General features: G+C 41.9%; 1 protein-coding gene and 1 long non-coding RNA gene across 2 annotated transcripts in view; both read left to right on the forward strand.

Moving 5' to 3' along the window:
* LOC126930317 (uncharacterized) overlaps window positions 1–24,615 on the forward strand; it is a 590,715-nt gene that overhangs the window by 478,863 nt on the left and 87,237 nt on the right. The window lies entirely within an intron of this gene.
* Window positions 222–22,791, forward strand: AMDHD1 (amidohydrolase domain containing 1). Its single transcript, XM_050747190.1, has 9 exons — window positions 222–459; window positions 6,311–6,417; window positions 8,553–8,617; window positions 10,368–10,645; window positions 14,388–14,613; window positions 16,359–16,483; window positions 19,690–19,783; window positions 20,354–20,514; window positions 21,954–22,791. The coding sequence occupies exons 1-9, from the start codon at window positions 323–325 to the stop codon at window positions 22,039–22,041; spliced, it is 1,281 nt and encodes a 426-aa protein (XP_050603147.1). The 5' UTR covers window positions 222–322; the 3' UTR covers window positions 22,042–22,791.

Here is a 24,615-nt window from a genome sequence, read left to right on the forward strand (position 1 = left end):
CTCTCTCGGGGTGACCAAACTTCAGTTTCCTTATCTGAAAAGTAGGGACACTAGTCTCCATCTCGTTTACTCAGGACGGGACAAGACGACCAAAAAAGAGAGGATTCCTCATCAGGTTTACTACTCATTGGCATTCTTGCAATGCTTACCGCCCCGGTTGCTGTGGTTGAGGGAGGCGAGCAAAGGGCAGCGGCTGCGAGCGCCCGCCCCCGCCCCACCCTCCCGGCCCCGGGCGGCGCAGGCTGCGGTTTTTCGTCCTCCACTGAGTCCTGCCAGTGGCCGGAGCCCGGTGGCCTCCCGGAGACCCTCGGCGCACGGGGACATGGCAGGCGGCCACAGCCTCCTGCTGGAGAACGCGCAGCAAGTGGTGCTGGTGTGCTCTCGCGGTGAGCGCTTCCTGGCGCGGGATGCGCTGCGCAGCCTGGCGGTGCTGGAGGGCGCCAGCCTGGTGGTGGGCAAGTAAGTGGCCGGGCGCGTAGGGTGGGGGCCGCCACGGGCGGAGCTGGCCTCTCTTCCTCTCACTGTGCGCTCTGAAGGGAAACAACGCCGTGAAAGCGTCCCTGCACAGAGACACATGGGCAAGCCAGCCTTTGGGGCACCTGTTGCTAACGCGCTCTGCTGCTTGGGGTTGTCATTCCGTTTAAAGAGCTCAGAGAGGAACATCCCATTGGAACGCATCGGGGTCCTGCCTCTGCTGGTAAAATATCACTGTCCAACCATCAGAAGGGGTTGAGGTCCTCCCCAGTGCTTCTTAAAGTGAGGCCAGGAGACCATCTTTGTCAGGGTGGCCTGTGGTTATTTTATTCTTACGCCAGATTTCTGATTCCACCTGCGTCCCCAACTCCCTATCCCTAGAATTTTAGAATCAGCATCACTGGGGCTGGAGTTCTAAGACCTGAATTTTTCAAAAGTACCTTTCACATCCCCCTGGTCTCATACACTAAAGCTTTAGAAACACAGAGAACATGTAGACGATAATGGCCCTGAGTGATAATAAATCAAGATTTGGCTATCAGAAAACAAGATATTTCTCTTACTCTTCTGAGCTTCCTGCCAGATCTGAATAAAAGAACAAAGTTTGAGGGCGACTTAGGGTAGCAAGGGAAGTTGGATGAGAATTCAAATCTAAAGGGCCCTACGGAGCCACAGTTGCACACCATGAATGAGTCTCACAAACTGACCACGGCTTATCTGAGGCAGTTTAGGATTGTGCAAGAGTCCAGCTTTTGAGGTACTGTGGGTTGGTTTAATTTTATTTATTTATTTATTTTCACTGTGTCGCCCAAACTGGAGTGCAGCGGCGCGATCTCAGCTCACTGCAACCTCCGTCTCCTGGGTTCAAGCGATTCTCCTGGCTCAGCCTCCTGAGTAGCTGGAATTACAGCAGCCGCACCACCATGACCGGCTAATTTTTGTACTTTTAGTAGGGAGAGGATCTCACGATGTTGCCAAACTGGTCTCTAACTCTTGACCTCAAATGATTTACCCGCCTCAACCTCCCAAAGCGCTGGGATTACAGGCATGAGCCACTGCGCCCAGCCTATATATACATATATATATATTTTGAGACAGGTTCTAGCTCTGTCGCCCAGGTTGGAGAGCAGTGGCTTGATCTCGGCTCCACCTCCAAGGCTCAACTGCAACCTCCACCTCCCAGGCTCAAGCCATCCTCCCAGCTCAGCTTCCCGAGTAGCTGAGACTACAGGCGCGGGCCACCAGGCAAGGCTAATTTTTGTATTCTTTGTAGAGACAGTGTCTCGCCGTGTTGCCCAGGCTGGTCTCGAACTCCTGGGCCCAAGCCATCCACCTGGTTTGGCCTCCCAGTGCTGGGATTACAGGCATAAGCCACCATGCCCAGACTGATTGGTTTATTTTTAATTAATAAAGGGATGAAAATATTCCCAATTTACTATAAAAATATTATTTAAAATTTTGCTTAGAAAGTTGAAAAATATCTACCTGGGTTGGGACTGGAGTATCTTATAAAAATTACATCAATGAGGCCGAGTGCAGTGACTCATGCCTGTAACCCCAGCACTTTGGGAGGCCGAGGCAGGTGGATCACCTGAGGTCGGGAGCGTGAGACCAGCCTAGCCAGCATGGTGAAAGCCGGTCTCTACTAAAAATACAAACAGTAGCTGGGCGTGGCGGTGCACGTCTGTAGTCCCAGCCACTCCGGAGGCTGAGGCAGGAGAACCGTTTGAACCGGGAGGCGGAGGTTGCAGTAAGCCGAGATTGCACCACTGCACTCCAGCCTAGGGGACAGAGTGAGACTCCGTCTCAAAAATAAATAAATAACTAAAATTATACTAATGCACCAACATGAAATCTCGGGTTCCAAGACATGTTCTATGTTCACATCAAAACCACAAAATGTAGGGAAAGCAAAAGAAAGGAGTTGATGTGTGGTCTGGCAGGTGGGGCTTTTTCATTCCAGTCTGCTACATTGTTCTCAGAGTTTGTTGGATTTATTACATTGAAATAAATTTATAAGAATATCAAGAACTTTGCCATTCAAATATGATTAGCTCAGTACAGGATGTTGCTGTTTTTATTTTCACTTACTATCATCACTGTCTTATATGTCAAGTTGGTACAAAAATCAAGTATAGAATTGGAATAATTATCTGGTGATTCGTGGTGCTTTGACGTATATCTCCCACCTTCATTATCTGAATATTTTAAGGTAAAAGTGCTTTCAGGGTGAATTATTTAGGTGATTGTCTTAAATTGTCACATCACTTCCCTTATGCAGAACCTGTGTGTTCAAAGACAACTTGATCCAGCTTTTCTTTTGGTAGACAAGAAGAACACAGGCTGTGAGTGTGAGTGTGTGTAGGGGGAGGAGTACTGATTAAAAGCACAGAGAAGTGGAAGAAAGTTCCATTTCAAAGCCCAGAAATGGATGGATTTTAACTGTGTGTTATTTTTTTTTTCAACAAGTATACATATACCATGGTGTGTCCTGATTAGAATGAATCTCAGTGAGATCAACTAATAGTCAATCCCCTATAAGCTATAGATATATAAAATGAGTCCTGGAAAAGAATATGGTTTGAGGGTCACCAGAAACTCCCCCTTCCTAAAAATAAATATCTCAGTGATTGTCCGCCACAGGGTGTAGATACCACCATTGTATTCATTCATTTAGGTCTCTAAAGGTATCTCATTCTTAAATTAAGTTCTCTCTCTCTCTCTTTCTCTCTCTCTCTCTCTCTCTCTCATTCTGTGTGTGTGTGTGTGTGTGTGTGTGTGTGTGTGTGTGTGTGTGTGTGTGTTTGTAGGCTGTAGTTAATCTTGAAGAAGCTCCCAGTTGTGGAAAAGAAGCACAAACTGTCAGTAATACGTATCTTTATAATTTTAATGGCTACCTTAAAAAAACACTTTTGGAGGAATGCTTTTTGTTAGTTTCCTTCAATAACTGTCCTCATTATGTCTTCAACAAAGGACATAAACCTTTATTCAAACATAGGTAGGACTCCACCAATGAATGAGAGAACCACACTGTTGAAAGGTAGATAAGCATGGGATTAGTGGGGTCAGGAAGAGGATCCAGTGCCCTTGAAATTCCCCTCCTGCACAGAAGGAGAATGTTAGAGATTTATTTCTTAGGTCTGACTTTGTTAAAACAACCTCTCTTAAAGCAGCGTCAGTCATCAACTCTTTGCATAAGAGCATTATCTTTGTTCTTTCCCATTTAAGGGTCAATTTCTAGTCCTGCTGGTCCTTTCCACCACCAGATTCACTGCACACTGGGTAGATTATGTAACTGGGCCAGATAAAAGCTGTTAGTGATGAAGAATTGTATTAATCAGGATACTAAATTCTATTTCAAGACTTAATTTCTTATTCCACCCTAAGTTTATCCTCTCCATGCCCCCATAATCGTTATTTCTTTTCCTATCGTAACATCTTCTCTTTCCATCCGGTTTCTTCTGCTCCTCCACTCTTACATTTTGTTAGGTTACCCCAACCACTTCTGCCCCAGTTCTGAATCTCTTATCCTAACTGCTTTTCACAACACATTCCAGCTCTCAGGTTAATAGCCCTGATTCTCCATGTTGGAAACACGAATTTGCTGTAAGTGACCAAGACCTAAATTAACATTGGCTGAAACAAGATGGAAATATATTTCTCTCCTATGTGAAAATCCAGACATAGGAAATGCAGGGCTAGTTGATTGCAGTATTCCATGGGGTCCTCAGGAGCCAGGGCCCTGCTGCCTTGCTCTCCCATCCATGGCCCACTTTCTTACACTCACTCCATGACCCAAGATGGCCACCCCATCTCTAGTTATGGTGTCTGCGTTCCAGCCAGTAAGAATAGGAAGAGAAGACAATCCTACTAACTAGACCTTAGTCTCGTAGCCACACCTGGCTAGCGGGAGACGAAGAAATGTAGGCTAGATTTTGGGTCGTCATGTGTCCAGCTAAAATTTAGGGCTTTACTAGTGTAAAAAAAAGAGAACACTGATCTTGGGGAACAAATGGCAATTGTCTGCTACATATGTTTGATGTTTAAAGTTTTTTTAATTGTAAATTTTCATGGTACATAGTAGGTATATATATATGGGGTACATGAGTTATTTTAAAACAGCCATACAATGTGTAATAATTATATCAGGGCAAATGGGGTTTCCATCATCTCAAGCACTCATCATTTCTTGGTTTCACAAACATTCCAGTCGTACTCCCTCAGTTTTTCTAACATGTGCAACATATTATTGCTGATTGTATCCACCCTTTTGTGATGTCAAATACTAGGTCTTATTCACTGTATCTAACCATATTTTTCTAGCAACTAACAATCCTCATTTTTCTCTTCTCCCCTTATATTCTTCCCAGCCTCTGGTAACCATCATTTTACTCTCTGTCTCCATGAGTTCAATTGTTTTCATTTTTAGCTCCCACAAATGAATGAGAGTATGCCAAGTTTTCTTACTGTGCCTGGCTTATTTCACTTAACATAGTATCCTCCAGTTCTATCCATGTTGTTGCAAATGACAGAATCTCACTCTTTTTTTATGGCTGAATAGTACTCCATTGTGCATATGTACTACATTTTCTTTATCCATTCATCTGTGGGTGGGCACTTAGCGTACTTCCAAATCTTGGCTATTGTGAATAGTGCTGCAATTAATATGGAATGCAGATATCTCTTTAATATACTGACTTCCTTTCTTTCGCATATAGACCTACCAGTGGGATTGCTGGATCATATGGTAGCTCTATTTTTAGTTTTTGAGGAGCTTTCATACTGTTCTCCATAGTAGCTGTACTAATTTACATTTCCAACAGTGTACGAAGGTTCCTCTTTCTCCACATGCTCGCCAGCATTTGTTATTGCCTGTCTTTTGGATAAAAGCCATTTTAACTGGGGTAAAATGATCTCTCATTGTGGTTTTGTTTGCATTTCTCTGATGATCATTGATGTTGAGCACCTTTTCTTATACCTGTTTACCATTTGTATCTCTTCTTTTGAAAAATGTCTATTCAGATCTTTCGTCAATTTCTTAATCAGATTATTAGGTTTTTTCCTATTGAGCTGTTTGAGCTCCTTATATATTCTGGTTATTAATCCCTTGTCAATTGGATAGTTTGCAAATTATTTTCTCCCATTCTGTGGGTTGTCTCTTCACATTGTTGATTATTTTCTTTGCTGTACAGAAAGAAGCCTTTTAACTTGATGTGATCCCATTTGTCCATTTTTGGCTTGGTTGCCTGTTCTTGTGGGGTATCCCTCAAGAAATTGTTGCCTGAACCAATGTCCTGGAGAATTTTCCCAATGTCTTCTTTGAGTAGTTTCATAGTTTAAAGTCTTAGATTTAACCCATTTAGATTTTATTTCATTCTTTTGCATATGGATAGCCAGTTTCCCTAGCACCATTTATTGAAGAGACTGTCTTTCCCCCGATGTATATTCTTGGCATTTTTGCTGAAAATGAGTTCACTGTAGATGTATGAACTTATTTCTGGGTTCTCTATTCTGTTCCATTGGTCTATGTGTCTGTGTTTTATGCCAGTACCATGCTGTTTTGGTTACTATAGCGCTGTAGTATAATTTGAAGTCAGGTAATGTGATTCCTCCAGTTTTGTTCATTTTGCTGAAGATGGCATTGGCCAATCTGGGTCTTTTATGGTTGTCTTGAACATGGCTAGAGATGCTTTTCCAAAGACTCAGGTTCAAAATAGAAACACAGTAAATGTTGACTAATTAACACCAAAGGATCTGAAATCATATTTTAAGTCACTCATCAAATTTCTAACAAGATTTCTCCAAATTTAGTAACTACTTCTTGATTTTTCTTCAGAGATGGGTTTATAAAAGCTATTGGTCCTGCTGATGTTATTCGAAGACAGTTTTCTGGAGAAACTTTTGAAGAAATAATTGACTGCTCTGGGAAATGTATTCTACCAGGTATTTACCTCTTTTTCAGTAAAGGTCTACAAGTAGCTTTAACAGTAGCTCCTGAAATGTAAAGAGGAAGAGTAACAGCTTATTTTAAAGTCTCAAAATAATATTTTAAAAATCATAGTTCCATGTATTGAATTTCTATTATTGATTGTCTAGCTGCTTTCAAACATGGTTTCACCTTGAATCCTTATAACTTCCCTGTGTGGGAGGTATCATTATCTATACTTTACAGTTTAGAAAATTGAAGGCTAAGGGTGAAATATGTTACCCAAGGTTCCTAAACAGGAAAAAGGCAACCTAGGAATCAAGCCCATTCATTAGACTCCACTTCTTCCCACTCGCATGCTGAATAGAAACCAGCTGTGTTGTGTTTAGGTTCAAAAACAGTCAAAAGAACTTTATTAATCCATAGGAGCAGTTTCATAGTTTCATAGGAGTAGTTCCAATGGCATAGGAGAGGCTAACAAGGCAGCTGCTGTCTCTACTACCAGAAATACTCTAAATTTGAATAGGGTGTGAAACAAAGGATCCAGCTCTGGGCAGAAGAAGAAAAAAAAGTGCTAGAGCTTTCACTGCAGTTCACTTGTATCTTTAATGATTGACAACAGAATCAGTTTATTAACCATCATCTCCTACATTAACTATGTTGTATGACTTCATGTAATCATCCAAAACAAGTTTCACAAACTTTGAGTTCTACAGAAACAAAAGGGCTTCATATTTATATCTTATTTTTATATAAAATTTTTATGCTTTTAGATGTTTATTGTACACATCTGACAGAGCTTCTATCTGATGGGTTTTCATTTGTTTGTTTATTTTGAGACAGAGTCTCATTGTGTTACCAACGCTGGAGTGCAGTGGCGTGATCTTGGCTAACTGCAACCTCCACCTCCCAGATTCAAGCAATTCTTGTGCCTCAGTCTCCTAAGTAGCTGGATTCCAGGCATGCACCACTATGCCTGGCTAATTTTTGTATTTTTAGTAGCAACAAGGTTTCACCATGTTGGTCAGGCTGGTCTCGAACTCCTAACCTCAAGTGATCTGCTGATCTCAGTCTCCCAAAGTGCTGGTATTATAGGCATGAACCACCACGCCTGGCCTTCCTTATGATTCTTGAGGGTCAGGAGACAAAGTCAGGGTGAAATGTTACGAAAAAGAGGAATATAGCAGAAAACAATCTGAGTAGGGGCTTTTGATTTTAGTCCAATCAGAGCCAATAATGAGTCATTTAATCCATAAGATATCTAAAATATTTTGGAAAGAAACACTTTGCTGAACTGTACCTGGATAAACAACAGTTTCAAGTGATTGCTTTACAGTTTCTCCTTAATTAAAATACATTTCTTTCTTGAAGATAGATTCATCTTTCTGATTTCATATTTTCCCTTCTCAGAGTTGCAGGGGGAGGGGATTGTAGTATTATGTTTTCATATCCAGATTATTCCTTGTGATAAGGTTCATGGTTTTGCTTAACTAGGGGGCTTGACAACCTGATTTCAAAGTTTATTTGGGCCAGGTGTAGTGGCTGATGCTTGTAATCCCAGCACTTTGGGAGGCCAAGTCAGGTCGATCATTGGAGGCTGAGGCGGGCAGATCGTTTGAGACCAGGAGTTCAAGACCAGCGTAGGCAACATGGTAAATATTAGCCTGTGTGGTGGTGCACGTCTATAGTCCCAGCTACTAGGGAGGCTGAGGTGGGAGGACTGCTTGAGCCTGGGAGGTCAAGGCTGTAGGGAGCCATGAGTGTGCCACTGCACTCCAGCCTGGGTGAGAGTGAGAACCTTTCTCAAAAATAAATAAATACATAAATAAATAATAAAATAAAATAAAACGAAAGCTTATTTGGTGAGCATGGACTTACTGAGCAAAAGGAGCTGTATTTCTGTAAGGGATATTTTCATCGTGTTGCATCCCCTCCTTCATGAAAGCTTTCTAGACCAGCCACACAATAGGGCAGTCTTCTTTTCTCTCTGTCAGGGGAACCAGACAGACAAATTCTTCCTTTCATGTTCCTTCAAAATGGATGGCTACCATCACGCTTTCCCCAGAGCAGCAGGGTGTAGTGCTGCTGTTTGCCTGCTGTCTAAGTGTTCTCTATTTCTTAATTGTAAGATAACTTGATTTATTGATTACAGGTTTGGTGGATGCGCACACACATCCAGTATGGGCTGGTGAAAGAGTTCATGAATTTGCAATGAAGGTAACTGCAACAAATCATGGCAAATCAAAATAAAGCACAAATATGAAGTCTTTTGCTGAAGAGTTAGCAGGCTATCAAGCTTTGCAACATATGTCAACATATTTTTAATGGATATTTTTACTTGCTCGGGCATGGGAAACAAATGACAACAAAACTTATTTATATCTGCCCCATATCATTGTATTATACACAGAGCTCTTCCTGCCCACTAATGTCTCCCTCTCTTTCCTTCCACACATTCCCCTTCCAAATCACTATCTCTAGTAGCCTTTGAAAGGGCTCCAAGGAATAGTTTGAAAATCGCCATTCATTGGAGTAAAGCTTGGAAAAATATGTTACTAATCACAAAAATAAAATGTCTTATATTTTTCTCTTTTTCAGAAAACTGAGACTTATTAAGAATCACAAAATGTAATCTGTGTTAGTCATATATCAGCTGTAGCCAACTTCTAAATCCCTGGTTGGAGCAATTTTCACATGTGTTTTAAAAAAAGAAAGAAAAAAAAAAATGTGCCTCCTGGCAGCTAAACTGGCTTATTTCAGGAAAAGAAAAAAAAAAATTCTTTTCTTCAGATATCATGTACTTCTTCAACAAACTAGAGCTGTTTTTAAGACTGTTTTGTTAAATCACAGAATTTCAGAGCCAAAAGCAGTCCAATCCTCATTGTACAGATGGAGAAAGAGATTTACAGTCCAGTCCTCTCATTGTGCAGATAGAGACAGCCGGGTCTAGAGAAGGGAAGAATGTTGACTAGGGCCACCAGATGGAGGATGGCAGAACCCAGATGAAAACTCTGGCCAGGAGACCCCAGGCCTGCATCCTTTCTCTGCACCATACTCCTTGCTGCCCAGAGCAACTGGAGCCCAGTGGGACCCCAGAAAGAGCCTCTTTGAGTGACAAAGGTCAAGCTCCAAACTCTGATGGCCAAATATTGAGACAAGGAGACTTCCCAGGGCCGCTTTAGTGGAGATCTGAATAATTGCAATGGGGTTCCCTGCAACTCCTGAATTGCCTAAGCTTTGTTTTCTCAAACAAGCTGAGGGATGGAGGGAGGGCTGATACTTAGCAAGTACACATTGTGGGCTGATTGACTTGTTAAAATATTGCAATACTCCTGGGCCAGGTTATTTTTGTTGTTGTTGTTTGTTTTGTTTTTGTTTTGTTTTGTTTTTTTGAGACAGGGTCTCGCTCTGTCACCCAGGCTGGAGTGCAGTGACCCGAACTCCACTCCCTGCAACCTCCACCTTCTGGGTTCAAGCGATTCTCCTGTCTCAGCCTCCCGAGTAGCTGGGGCTACAGGTGCTCACCACCACACTCAGCTAATTTTTGTATTTTTAGTAGAGACGGGGTTTCACCACGTTGGTCAGGCTGGTCTTGAACTCCTGACCTCTGATCTGCCCACCTCGGCCTCCCAAAGTGCTGGGATTACAAGTGTGAGCCACCGTGCCCGGCCTGTGCCAGTTTTTAATTGCCACTGCTCTGAGATCCCAACAGGCCACTCACCACATCTCCCATCTCTACCACTCCAGCGTCTTCCCCGGACCCCTTTGGAGCTCCCCACAATCCAGTGTCTGGCAGACTAGGGCCTTCCAGGACTGTGTATCCCAGCACTTTTCTAATCCGATGGATTGGTGCCCGTGCCATATGGCTTTCTTAGTCATTACATAATATTGCCCCTGGAGGTAGATTCTTCAGACCTCCCTGCAACTTCCTCGCATTTGCCGGCCTAAAGGTGAGGCGTGTGTTCAGTTGGCAGGGGCCACCTACATGGAAATTCACCAGGCTGGAGGAGGGATCCACTTCACCGTGGAGCGCACGCGCCAAGCCTCAGAGGAGGAGCTGTTCCGCTCCTTTCAGCAGCGTCTCCAGTGCATGAAGAGGGCTGGCACCACGCTGGTGGAGTGCAAGAGCGGATATGGCCTCGACCTGGAGACCGAGCTCAAGATGCTGCGCGTGATTGAGCGCGCCCGGCGGGAGCTGGACATCGGCATCTCGGCTACATACTGCGGGGCTCATTCAGTGCCTAAGTAATCTTAGCCAGTGGGGACCGGGGTTTCACTCAGAGCATTGAAAATGAGCCCCGGGGGTGGAGGTGCATTAGCACTTTAGCTCTTGCAGGGAGATGGGTAGAAGTCTTTGGAAAGACCTGATTCTAATGGCCACTTATCCCGCAGACTCGGTTTTAGGAAGGCGATCCCTTGGCCTCATCAGTCTGCTAGTCCTTTAATTATGATAGAAAAGCTGTTTCAAGCTCTTTGGGTTAAGAAAAAGAAATGGCCCCTTGTAGGTCTTTTAAAATTACACATATTAATTTGAATAATTTCCCATGATAATTAATTAGCATTTCTAAAAGCACTTTAGAAATTAATAGTAATACTCTTTAGGAGGTAGTTCAAACCTCGTGGTCTAGGTGACTCAAAGGGGTTCGTTTTTGTTCATCTGTTTGCTTTCTTAACAGCAAACATTTTTGTTTTGTTGTTGTAAATGATTTTTAGCCTTCCCCTTTATCTAAAAGTTCCTCCTACATGGCCTTACCGTAGAGAACTCTGTTCCTTTCTGCACTTGCATTTTACTTGTCCAGAGTTCCTTTGGGTCCTGAAATTTCTAAATAGGAAGGCTCATGGTTCCAACAGCCAATTGAACTATCTAAAAGAAACCCAGGACTTGAACATGCATAAGGTGCCTCCAAAGTCTTAGTGCGGTCTTAAGCACTAATAACTTAGATATATAAATACAATACTACAGACTTACAATCATTGTTTAAAAATCTAATTGTTTGCCGGCGCGGTGGCTCAAGCCTGTAATCCCAGCACTTTGGGAGGCCAAGATGGGCGGATCACTAGGTCAGGAGATCAAGACCATCCTGGCTAACACGGTGAAACCCCGTTTCTACTAAAAAATACAAAAAACTAGCCGGGCGCGGTGGCGGGCGCCTGTAGTCCCAGCTACTTGGGAGGCTGAGGCAGGAGAATGGCGTAAACCCGGGAGGCAGAGCTTGCAGTGAGCTGAGATCCGGCCACTGCACTCCAGCCTGGGCGACAGAGCGAGACTCCGTCTCAGGGAAAAAAAAAAAAAAAAAAAAAAAAAAAAAAAAAAAATCTAATTGTTTAAATTTCTTTTACATTTATCTGATTTTGGAAACTTTGGAAAATAAATTTATTTTTTAGGCCAGGTGCAGTGGCTCACACCTATAATCCCAGCACTATGGGAGGCCAAGGCAGGTGGATCACTTGAGCTCAGGAGTTTGAGACCAGCCTGGCCAACATGCTGAAACCCCATCTCTACTAAAAATACAAAAATTAGCCAGGCGTGGTGGCCCATGCCTGTAATCCCAGCTACTCAGGAGGCTGAGGCACAAGAATCGCTTGAGCCGGGGAGGCGGAGGTTGCAGTGAGTGGAGATTGTGGCACTATACTCCAGCCTGGGCGACAGAGTGCTCAAAAAAAATGTCTTTTTTAATTGACAAATAATATATTATTGTGTAGAGTATGTTGTTTTAAAATATGTATACATTGTGAAATGACTAAATCAAGCTAATTAATATATGCATTACCTCATATTTACCACTTTTTGTGGTGAGAACACTTAAAATCTATTTTTTAACAATTTTTAAGAAAACAATACATTGCTATTAGCTATAGTCACTGTGTAATGGAAAATATATAAATATTTAATGTTAATAAAAATTAACCCTTCATGTTAATTATCATCTTCGATCAGAGGAACTAAAAAAGTAACATTAAAATTTATTTTTCAAAATTCACAAAACTAGTTACGTGGAAAAGAAACATAAATATTTAATATTTCCAGTGATCTTTATTGTAAGTTTTTAGCATTTATATTTCTGAAATTATTAAAGCTTAAAATTTCACTGAGACTCTTGAGACATTCTCTATAGAAAACAGTAGATTTTTTTTCAAACAGAATATAAAGTGTATAACAGTCTGCTTTCTTTTTCAGTAGAAAATAGTGTGGCATGGTGGAAAAGTCTAAGTTTGAAGTGATGCCAGACCTGGGTTTGAATCCAGCTTGGCTACTTCCAGCTGGGTGATTTTGAGGTCATGACTTAACTTTTCTGAACATGAATTACCCATCTGTGAAACAGAGCTAAATGCCACCCTATTCTATATGATTGTCTTGAGAATTAAAAATAACTTGGTAGGCTGGGCATGGTGGCTCACGCCTGTAATCCCAGCACTTTGGGCGGCCGAGGTAGGTGGATCACCTGAGGTCAGAAATTCGAGACCAGCTTGACCAACACAGAGAAACCCCATCTCTACTAAAAATACAAAATTGGCCGGGCATGGTGGCACGTTCTTGTAATCCCAGCTACTCTAGACCGAGGCAAGAGAATCTCTTGAACCTGGGAGGTGGAAGTTGCAGTGAGCCGAGATCATGCCATTGCACTCCAGCCTGCGCAACAGGAGCGAAACTCCGTCTCAAAAAAAAAGAAAGAAAGAAATAACTTCTGTAAGTGTCTGTCTCTCATAGTCCACCTCTACCCACCTACCCAAATGGTTTTGCTGAGTGAGAGCCTTCTGTGTGCCAAATATAGGGCTAAAGTTTCACAAAAATTTTCTTCATCTGCCAATGAGCCTCTGAGGTCTGCATCTTGATTCCCATTGGTAAAACCTGCGCTCAAATAACAGCTAAAGAGCATCTCCTAAGTTATGTGACCACCATGTGGTAGAACTCTGTGTCTACCTGACTCTAAAAGCCCAGGCTTTTCTAACATATAACTACTGCAGAACTTTATTTTATCTACTCTTCTTATTATTAATTTTTTTTTAGAGACAGAGTCTTGTTCTGTTGCCCATGCTGGAGTGCAGTGGTGCAGTCATAGCTCACTGCAGCCTCAAACTCCTGGGCTCAAGCAATCCTCTTGCGTCAGCCTCCCCAGTTGCTGGGATTATAGGCATGAGGTACCATGCCCAACTCCACCACAATTTGAGAGAGAATTTCAGAGCCTCGTACTATCCTCCTTCCCCATGTCCCCAGATGGTGAGACAGAAAGTCTAAGGCAAGTGCTTCAGGAAACATTGTGGAGGAAGAAAAAGGCAGGGTGATAACTGGGCTCAGGTAAGGGGACCACAGGTAGGTTATCAGGGGGAGTATCCAGGATGACCTCTGAGTGTCCTTTACAGGAAGATTATGCCTTTTTTTTTTTTCTTTTGGAGACAGAGTCTTGCTCTGTCGCCCAGGCTGGAGTGCAGTGGTGTGATGGATCTCAGCTCACTGCAACCTCCACCTCCCTGGTTCAAGCAATTTTCTTGCCTCAGCCTCCTGAGTAACTGGGATTACAGGCACATGCCACCATGCCCGGATAATTGTTCTATTTTTAGTAGAGGGTTTTTGCCATTTTGGCCAGGCTGGTCTCGAACTCCTGACCTCAAGTTATCTGCCCATCTTGGCCTCCCAAAGTGCTGGTATTACAGGCATGAGTCACCGCACCCAACCAAATTAAGCTTTTCAACCAGGTAGCCTTGCTGGCATCCCCAAAGGTAACACAGGTCTGCCAGAATGGATGAACTATTTGAGTCTCTGTGTAGAGGGCCAGTGCATACAGAAGTCTTGTCAATACCTCCACTATGTAAACATGGCCCAATAGTTAAGAGCCCAGAGTCATAGCTTTGAGTCTTTCTCTACCTTTCTGAGGCTTGAAGTCATTTACCTCTACTGCTCCTCAGGTTCTTCAAATGCCAGATAACCCTATCCTTTTGTTTTTTATTTTTAATATTTGCCCATGTCAATCTCATTTTCTTCCCCCAGAGGAAAAACTGCTACTGAAGCTGCTGATGATATCATCAATAACCACCTCCCAAAGCTGAAGGAACTTGGCAGAAATGGGGAAATACACGTGGACAATATCGACGTATTTTGTGAGGAAGGTGTCTTTGATCTCGATTCCACCAGAAGGATTCTTCAACGTGGAAAAGACATAGGGTTACAGATTAACTTCCATGGGGATGAACTCCACCCAATGAAGGCTGCTGAGGTGTGGCTGACTTTTAGTTTTCCCCTCATCAACATTCATTCTTGCACATTCATGCTATGGGAAACTTAATTAGTTTCTTCAAAGCCCTCTGAAAAGATACTGAATGGGGAAATTTGTTTGAACAATGTACAGATTGGTCTGGTTGAGACTTGAAAACCCTGACCTCTATTAAAAACTTACTTTTTTGCTGATCATTTACTTTCATTATCATCCACTGGTGTATTAATAGAAAAAGAATTGGCCGGGCACAGTGGCTCACGTGAGCCTGTAATCCCAGCACTTTGGGTGGCTGAGGTGGGCTGATCACGAGGTCAGGAGATTGAGACCAGCCTGGCTAACACGGTGAAACCCCATATCTACTAAAAATACAAAAAATTAGCCAGGCATGGTGGCATGCGCCTGTAATCCCAGCTACTCGGGGAGGCTGAGGCAGGAGAATCGCTTGAACCCAGAGGCAGAAGTTGCAGTGAGCCAAGGTCGCACCACTGCACTCCAGCCTGGGGGACAGAGCGAGACTCCATCTCAAAAAAAAAAAAAAGAAAAGAAAAGAAAAGAGAAAAAGAATTACCTCAGTGATCTCTTTTACTAAATTTCTAATGTATTTTTCTTAGCACACAAAGCCACACTGGCACAGTATATTAATTTCACTTGGACCTTTTCAGATCTTTCTGTGGCAGCATCCAAATCATTTTAGTGGAGCACACCAAAAATAGCCACAGGATGATTTTCAAATTCATATATCTTTGCTCAAATTAATTCACTTATTCATCCTTTCAACAAATATTTGAATGAATACTGTGTGCCAGGCACTGTTCTAGGCATTGAGAATTCAGCGGTAAGACAAAGTCCCTGCAGTCCTGAGTCTAGGCTTCTCTCCTCTAAAGCCTTAGACCTAAATAAACAACTGCCTTTGGAGCTTAAAGACAGATATAGATACCCCACCTGCGCGCCTCTCAACTGCATTATATCCAGCTTGATCTCTTAGCATTGTTTCCAAGTCTTGTCCCGTTTTCTGCTTCAGTGATGACACCATCACCTGTCTGTTGCTTAAGTCAAAATCTTGGATATCATTTTGACTGCTGCCTCTCCCTCACCTACCACATTTCGTCCAACCACCAATTCCTCCCAATTCTCCCAAATAACTCTAGATCCCCTTCTCTCACCTCTGATCCATAGAATTTTCTGTTTCAGAAAATGTCTGAAGGATTTGTGTTTAAGAATAGTTTTTGAAGTAGCCCACTAGCTAATTTTCAAATGAATGCCCATTACAAACCCTTCACCCATTTGGGGGATTGGGTTTACAACAGTTGGTTGGCAAGAAATCTTAATAATAAAATGCTGTTTCTCTTTATGGGAAAAACAATTTACGCCGGGCTTGGTGGCTCATGCCTGTAATCTTAGCACTTTGGGAGGCCAAGGCAGGTGGATCACGAGGTCAAGAGATCGAGACCATCCTGGCCAACATGGTGAAACCCCATCTCTACTAAAAATACAAACATTAGCTGGGCATGGTGGCACGCGCCTGTGGTCCTAGCTTCTCAGGAGGCTAGGGGAGAGAATCGCTTGAATCCAGGAGGCGGAAGTTGCAGTGAACCGAGATCGCGCCACTGCACCCAACCTGGCTACAGAGCAAGACTCTGTCTCAGAAAACAAACAAACAAACAAACAAAAAATAATTTAATGGAACTTCATCGATTCATTGTTGCTGTTTGTTAAATCTTTCCCTCTCTGCCCATTCTCCTTAGCTTGGGGCTGAACTGGGAGCGCAGGCAATCAGCCACCTGGAAGAAGTGAGTGATGAAGGCATCGTTGCCATGGCAACGGCCAGGTGCTCTGCCGTCCTTCTGCCCACCACAGCCTACATGCTGAGGTAAGGTCGTTTCTCACCCAAGACCCAAGAGCTGCAAGTACAAGCTGTAAAGACACAGACGTCCAAAGTGCCCAGACATTATTTCATTGCCATTACAAATCCCTTAAAAATGCAGATGAAGAAAACTCAGTTAATGAAGATGCCAACCCTGGCCTGATGTTCGTAAATGAATTTCCCTGAGGAAGGAACTTAGACCCAGATTGCCTTTGTGTGGTAGGATTATTGAGGAAGATGGAGCTTTCTTTTTCTTTTTTCTTTTTTTTCCATGGATTTTGGAATTTTCCAATTAAAAATAATTACTATGCATTATTTTTATAATTAGTAAATAATGAAATAGGTGCAATACTTTTAAATATATGCATAAGATGTTAAAGATATTTAGCAGTATTCAGAATCTGCATGAGCTGTTTTCTAAAGGGATGTTAGTGGGTGCCATAATTGTCACAAATCTTCATAAATCCTGGGGGTGGGAGGAAAGAGAAGACATATATTTTGTAAAATCTCCCCAGATATTTTGCTGTATGCTGCCTATGAATTGAATATACTTAGTTCATCTGTTATTACTGTTGCTCTGATTCTAACTAATATGAGATCCGATGTCTTCTGACCCTTCCCATTGTACCACTTACTTATATGATATCCGAGTTTGTGGTCTGGGAGGCCAGCAGTCAAGAGGAAGTTTATCTTCTCTTAGGACTAGGTGCTTTCTGTGTAGCTAGGATATGTGGTCTTTTGCATGGGGAGTGATTCTGCAGTTAAGACAGTGGTTCTCAACCCCAGGGTAATTTTGTCCCTCAGGGGACACTTGGCAATGTCTGGCGACATCTCTAGTTATCACAACTAGGATGCTACTGGCATCTAGTGGGTAGAGGCCAAGGTTGCTGCTAAACATTCCTTATTGCACAGAACAGCCACCCAAAACAAAGAATTATCCAGCCCAAGACATGAATTGTGCTGAGGTTAGGTAAGACCAGGCTCCGAGTAACTTTTAGAAGGGTGAAGAAAGGAATACTTCAGTTCTTTTCTCAAATCTACTATAATTTTATATGCACATATATGATATTATACATTTTTATTATTATTACTATTCTCTTAATTTAAAGAGTAAACACAATGTAGACTACAATCAGGAAATATCAATAACTGTTCTTGGTATGACCAATGTCTTATGCATTTCAAGTGTCATCAGTCTAAGTCATCAATCAATATTTATCTCCACCATCCAAGAAATAAGTTTGTTTTTTTTTTTTTTTTTTTTTGGGGGGGGGGGGGGAAAAGGCTTTCTTCGGCTGGGCGCAGTGGCTCACTCCTGTAATCCCGATACTTTTGGGAAGCCAGGGTGGACAGATCACTTCAGGCCAGGAGTTCAAGACCAGAATGGCCAACATGGTGAAGCTCCATCTCTACTAAAAATACAAAAATTAGCCAGGCATGGTGGCACGTGCCTGTAGTCCCAACTACTAGGGAGGCTGAGGCAGGAGAATCGCTTGAACCCAGGAGGGAGAGGTTGCAGGGAGCCAAGATCATACCACTGCACTCCAGCCTGGGCAACAGAGTGAGTGAGACTTCATCTCAAAAAAAAGGCTTTCTTTAACTGGTCTTGAATCTCTTGACATGGAGCAAAAGCATAAGACTTTGTGGTCCTGGAGGGCAATTCAGCATTAAAAGTCTGAACCTTGTTCCTATGCCAGCAGAGGCTGTCATCTGCCATTGCCACAGACAGGTTTAGCCTCCTGTTAGGACCACAAGGGCAGTTGAAGTGAAGGCCACTCTCTGGTTTCTGGCTTCTCGTTTCTGTATTTTTCTGATCTCTGCATCAGGAGAGACCAGCAGGGCCCCCTGCTCTCCCCTGAACCCTCTCTTGACTCTCATTTCCAGAGTAATCATTGCCTTATGCTACTTAAGGACTTGCTTTAATCGTGTATTTTATGTATATTTGCATGTAATATTTAAATGTATTCAGGAAATAGTCACCTTGGTTTTTATGGAGCGCCCTTAATACTTTTACAGCCTCACTTTATTCTCTTTTACCCCTAAGTATTTATGGAAGGGGAGGAGGGACATTCAAATGACCTGCAGGGACATTTGAAGCTGTACCCTTTCCTCACTCTGTCTCTGCTTCACTCACCTTCTCTCATACATTGTTGAAAAACATTTTAAGTGGTCCTACAAGTGATCGATCATAGACTGGGAGTGATTCTAGGGCAAAAATCATCTCTGCTGGACTCTTTCTCTATTGCAGCAGTTATTCCCAAATTAAATCTGTCCTCATTGCTTTAACAAGCTTTCAGGCTTTGCTTTTTTTTGATGTAACACTTTTGAGATATGTCCTAAAGAACAAAGAATATTTCACCAGGGAGGTCAAGGAGATGCCTAATTCAGGAAGAAGTATAAACATTTTACACACTAAATTCTTGGGCCTTCAAGATTTCAAAGGACCTACAAAGATGTTTGAGGCAAAAAACAAAACAAAAAAAACAACAAAAAAGAGGGGTAAGGGAGAGAAATGCATAGGAAATTACAAAATGGAGCTAATAAAAATAGCATATTGTGGCCTGGCACAGTGGCTTATGCCTGTAATCCCAGCACTTTGGGAGGCCAAGATGGGTGGATCACCTGAAGTCAGGAGTTTGAGACCAGCCTAGCCACCATGGTGAAACCCCATTTCTACTAAAAATACAAAAATTAGCCAGGCATGGTGGCGGGCACCTGTAGTCCCAACTACTTGGGAGGCTGAGGCAGGAGAATCGCTTGAACTCAGGAGGCGGAAGTTGGAGTGAGCCAAGATCATGCCACTACACTCCAGCCTGGGCAAGAGACCGAGATTCCATCTCAAAAAAAAAAAAAGCATAGTGTAACCTCACTTATTATTTAATTTGGGAGTCACCAAAAGAGCTTACTAAATTTCAAAACCATTTGTAAGTTATATTTTCCTCCCTTTGCAAGAATGCCTTAATATGTAAGATGGATGAGATAAACAATCATTAATTAAAAGTTAGGCGTATCTAATTTCAAAAGTCGAATGATAAAAATCAGGAGTCCTGGAATTATATATGTAACTCTACCACTAATTATTTAATCTTGAGTTTCTGCTTCTTCTTCCAGAATATGAAGGCGTTGACTGTCTCAAGTTCTCTTCTGTTCTGAACAGCTATTCTACAAAAGTTCCCATTCTAGAGACTGACATATTTTTTTCCTCACCTTAGACTGAAACAACCTCGAGCCAGGAAGATGTTAGATGAAGGAGTAATAGTTGCTCTGGGAAGTGATTTCAATCCCAATGCATATTGCTTTTCAATGGTAATTATTTTTTTCATGTGCCTTTCTGAGCAGACTATCTACCAAGCATATAAATAATTTAAAAATATTTCACTAGCTGTTAAAACAGTGTTAAAAATCTAAAAATACTTTCTGTGAAACAAGAAAAAAAGGGGTAGACAGCAGTGTAATTGGATTTTTCTGTCCCAGATAAATGCCTGCAGGCATAGAGAGAGGAGAGAAGCTTCTACGTGCATTATTTTCTGATTCAGCTTTGAACATTGTGGTTTTACAATAACCCATTTCCTTTCTCCAGAGAATAGCATAAACTCCAAGAGGTCTTAGTTAGTAAGGGTGGAAGTGAACTTCATTGTGTGCAGTAAGTGGTCTTGAAAAGTTGTCAATAAATATTAAATACACAATCCCTTTAATAAAGTAATCTTTTCCAAAGTATAAGAACCTTTATGTATAAACTTCGATTTTTCCCATTGCAATTGAGCCAATTCCTCCTATACCTTTAACTGCCTCTATTTGTTGTGCTGTGTTGAGAAATGTTTTAAATTACAGTGCCATATGTCACTTTCCTCCAACACTTTTCTCTTCCTGCCTTAGCCAATGGTCATGCATCTGGCCTGTGTAAACATGAGAATGTCCATGCCTGAAGCCTTGGCTGCTGCCACCATCAATGCAGCTTATGCACTGGGAAAGTCTCACACACACGGATCGTTGGAAGTTGGCAAACAGGGAGATCTCATTATCATCAATTCATCCCGGTGAGTGTGCTCCCAACTTAGTGTGCTCCTGAATGATCGATCATAGACTGGGAGTGAGTCTAGGGCAAGAATCATCTCTGCTGGACTCTTTCTCTATTGCAGCAGTTATTCCCAAATTAAATCTATCCTCATTGCTTTAACGAGCTTTCTGGCTTTGTTTATTTTTGATGTAACACTTTTACCATATGTCCTAAAGAATAAAGAATATTTTGCCAGGGAAATATTTTATATTGTGCCCACTGAAGTATAGAGATGAGGCCTAAATCCCTTTTCCACTAATTATTAGTGTCAGACTCTGTGTGGACTCAGACACTAGCCAGTCCCCTCTGTGTTGACCCCTTTCCAATGAGCAAATCTACTGACAGGCCCTCAACGACAGGGCGGATCAAGTTTTCAAGATCTCTTCATCTACCTGATATCTTTTGTAGATTTCCAGGTTTCTGCTCTGTTTACCTGGACTTTGGCCGGGTTGTGCCCTCTGGCATGTGTTTGTGTTTTTCTGCTCGGCTTCTGATTTTCAACTAGCTCCCAACTCTGGCTTGTCACCCTGGTTCTGATTCATTCCCTCTCCGATTTCTCATGCCGACTGGATCCCAAAAGCTTAAACTTAGTTTTCCTGTTCCTGGTGGCTTATCACTCACCCACCCACAGTCTGTTGCCACCTGGGCCTCCAGGGCGATATTAGTCTGTTGTCACACTACTAATAAAGACATACCCCAGACTGGGTAATTTATAAAGGAAAGAGGTTTAATTGACTCACAGTTCTACAGGACTGGGGAGGCCTCCCAATCATGGCGGAAAGCAAAGGAGGAGCAATGTCATGTCTTAAATGGCAGCAGGCAAGAGAGCGTGTGCAGGGGAACTCCCATTTATAAAAACATCAAATCTTGTGAGATTTATTCACTATCATGAGAACAGCATGGGAAAGACCTACCCCCATGATTCAATTACCTCCCACCGGGTCCCTCCCACAATGTGGGAATGATGGAAGCTACAATTCAAAATGAGATTTGGGTGGGGACATAGCAGCCAAACCATATCAGGGTCTTACTGTTCCAGATCTACAAGTCGTAAATCCTATGGCTACTTGACTCTTACAAACCCATTGCAGCCCTTGAACCTCATGTCCTCCAGAGACACCTGCTTTAAAATTCTCTCCATGATCAGAAACCACTCCCTGTATTGAATATAATGCTGATGGTGACATTTATGTATCACTTAATGAAGCAAATATTTTAAGATCAAGTACTTAAATGATATTATTAAATAATGTTTGATTTACCATAGACTAGTTAGTTATGTACTGTTTTTTAGAAAGCCCAAATACCATTGACTGGGTGTAAATAAATGTGTAGGGAATGCATTTTAAAATTAGCATTTATTGATAAAGTAATAATTTTTACTTGCACACATTGCAGTAATTTTTTTTTTTTTCCTAGATGGGAGCATTTGATTTACCAGTTCGGAGGCCATCATGAATTAATTGAATATGTTATAGCTAAAGGAAAAGTCATCTATAAAACATGATAGATTTGAAAAGAGAAGACTTTTTGAGTATATGAAATAAGTCAATATAGTTATATTAAAAGTTAAAACACCTTAATATTTACCAGAATTATATCACTTAAACCTAAATGTACTTCAATGTCTTTTTAAGTCACTCAAAAAACCCCAGGGATAGATTTATTTTCATTTAACACATGCATTTGACATATAAACAGGTAAACCTATTGTGATTAAAATCATAAAACATCCAATTATTTCACAAATATTAGTTACAAATATTCTGTAGATTAATATGATGGGGTATCACAAAAATGCCTTTGTGGGGAAAAGTAGGCTTGACTTAAAATTTCCATTTTGTGTCTGTATTTCACGTTTCACTTTTTAAACTATATTTAGTGAACATTGGGGAATGGAAAGAAATCTAAGTGATACACCCCAATGAAGCTAAAATATAGCCTTCTGTTAAGCAAATGGTATTTCCTTTCCCCAAGTAGTTTATTTTCTAGATGCTTTTCAAATGAATTAATGTCCTCTGATGAAGAGTGTCCTTCCATTTCTAAGGTCTTCTCAATGTCAGCAACAGAGCTTCCCGGCAGCGTTCAAGACACATCATTTAATACACAGGCATAGGGACCTTCCTGAAATGGATGCATTTTTTCCAACTACAATCATGTAAATTTTTTTTGAAATTTAAAAAATTGTTGATTCTTCACATTACAATTGGGTAAAACACATTTGACAGCTCTCAATAAATGTTTGCTCTCGCTCTTATTGTTGTTTCCTTTCAGCCTGGAAGTAGATCAGCGGCGTTGTCTATTCGAGTGTTTTAGGAAATTACAAGATTATTTGTAAAGAGTGGGTAATTATTTACATATAAATGGGTGTTTTTAAAAGCCAGGTGAGTTGATTTGAAATCTTTTTAAATGTTTCAGTCATCTTTATAATCACAACTGCATTACCAAACTTGGTAAGAAATGATATGAGAAGTAAAGATTGACTCTCCAAATGATCACTAACGTCAGGTTAATAGAGCCTGAATGAAAGAGGCTTTGCTGTAGTCAATATAAAGCAATTCAAAATGCCCCTCATTGGAAGATTAAGGGTAACATTGCATACTGTTGTCATCACGATGGGGTCTCTGGAGCTCTGAACCTCATGTGATTGTTTAAGAAGTCTTGACACAGTGTTGGGGGCACACAGTTGCTGTGTGTGATGGATGGCTCCCCTATGACCAGTCACCTAGGCACTGTGAGCATTTGGGATGCAGGAGATAGACATAAGGCCAAAACTGAATGTTAGGTCTGCTCTTCCCTGGAACTCAAGCAACACAAGACTAGCTTCTTCTATTGAAGAAACAAGGAGGAGAAGCACATCTGATTTTTCATCTAGCAGGCACTCACTTTAAACAAATAGCATTCATGCCTTTTTTGAATGAAGGCAGAAGACGACATCTACCCTAAACTGCCCTAGTCCTCCCAGGCCAGTGTGCTGCAAGCCCGTGCAACTCCACGGAGTTCGCTAGGAATGGGGAACCTCTGGCTGGACCCAGACCTGCTGAGTTGGAATCTGCGTCCTAACAAGCCCCGGGTGATTCACATGCACATTAAGGTCTGAGCAGCTCTGAGTTCTAAGCGCTAGTCACACCAATCTTCACACTGTTCCTTAGGGGACAGTGAGCTGCTCAGGGCCGTGCCGCATGGTTCTGTCTGCCCAGAATGCTTTCCTTCTCTTACTTACATGGGAATTGGAGCTGGATGCCCCTCCCTACATTCCCACATCTCTATGATAGCCTTTAAAGCATTGTAATTTTACTGTCTTTTCTATTTTAGACTAATGAAGTCTACCCTCTGGGTTGAAACTAATGTTCTCCAACTATTTTTTCGGTATATTTTCAATGTTTACATTTAATAAATTAATACTGTTAACAAAAGTAAGCAAAAAGGCAAAATGGGCCGGGAGTGTTGGCTCACGCCTGTTATCCCAGCACTTTGGGAGGCCAAGGTGTGTGGATTCCCTGAGGTCAGGAGTTCAAGACCAGCCTGACCAACATAGTGAATCCACGTATCTACTAAAATTACGAAAATTAGCCGGGTGTGATGGCGCATGCCTGTAATTCCAGCTACTCGGTAGGCTGAGCCAGGAAAATTGCTTGAATGCGGGAGTCAGAAGTTTGCAATGAGCTAAGATAGCACTTTTGCACTACAGCCTGGGCGACAGATCCGAGACTCCATCTCAAAATAAAACAAAATGAACCATAAAGAGAGAACCATAAAGTTTAATAAAAAGCAATCTAGTGACCAGACCCAAAAATCAGACACAGGTTTAAAGCAGTATGAAATGCATCTGCTTTTGAATTTTGCCGGTTGTGATTTTTTTTTTTTTTTTTTTTTTTTTTTTTTTTTTGAGATGGAGTCTCACTCTGTTACCCAGGCTGGAGTGCAGTGGCGCGATCTTGGTTCACTGCAACCTCTGCCGCCTGGGATCAAGCAATTCTCCTGCTTCAGCCTCCCAAGTAGCTGGGATTACAGGCATCTGCCACTGCGCCTGGCTAATTTTTGTAATTTTAGTAGAGTCAGGGTTTCACCATCTTGGCCA

Source organism: Macaca thibetana, chromosome 11 (assembly GCF_024542745.1).
Source record: "Macaca thibetana thibetana isolate TM-01 chromosome 11, ASM2454274v1, whole genome shotgun sequence".
Taxonomy (NCBI): Eukaryota; Metazoa; Chordata; class Mammalia; order Primates; family Cercopithecidae; genus Macaca; species Macaca thibetana.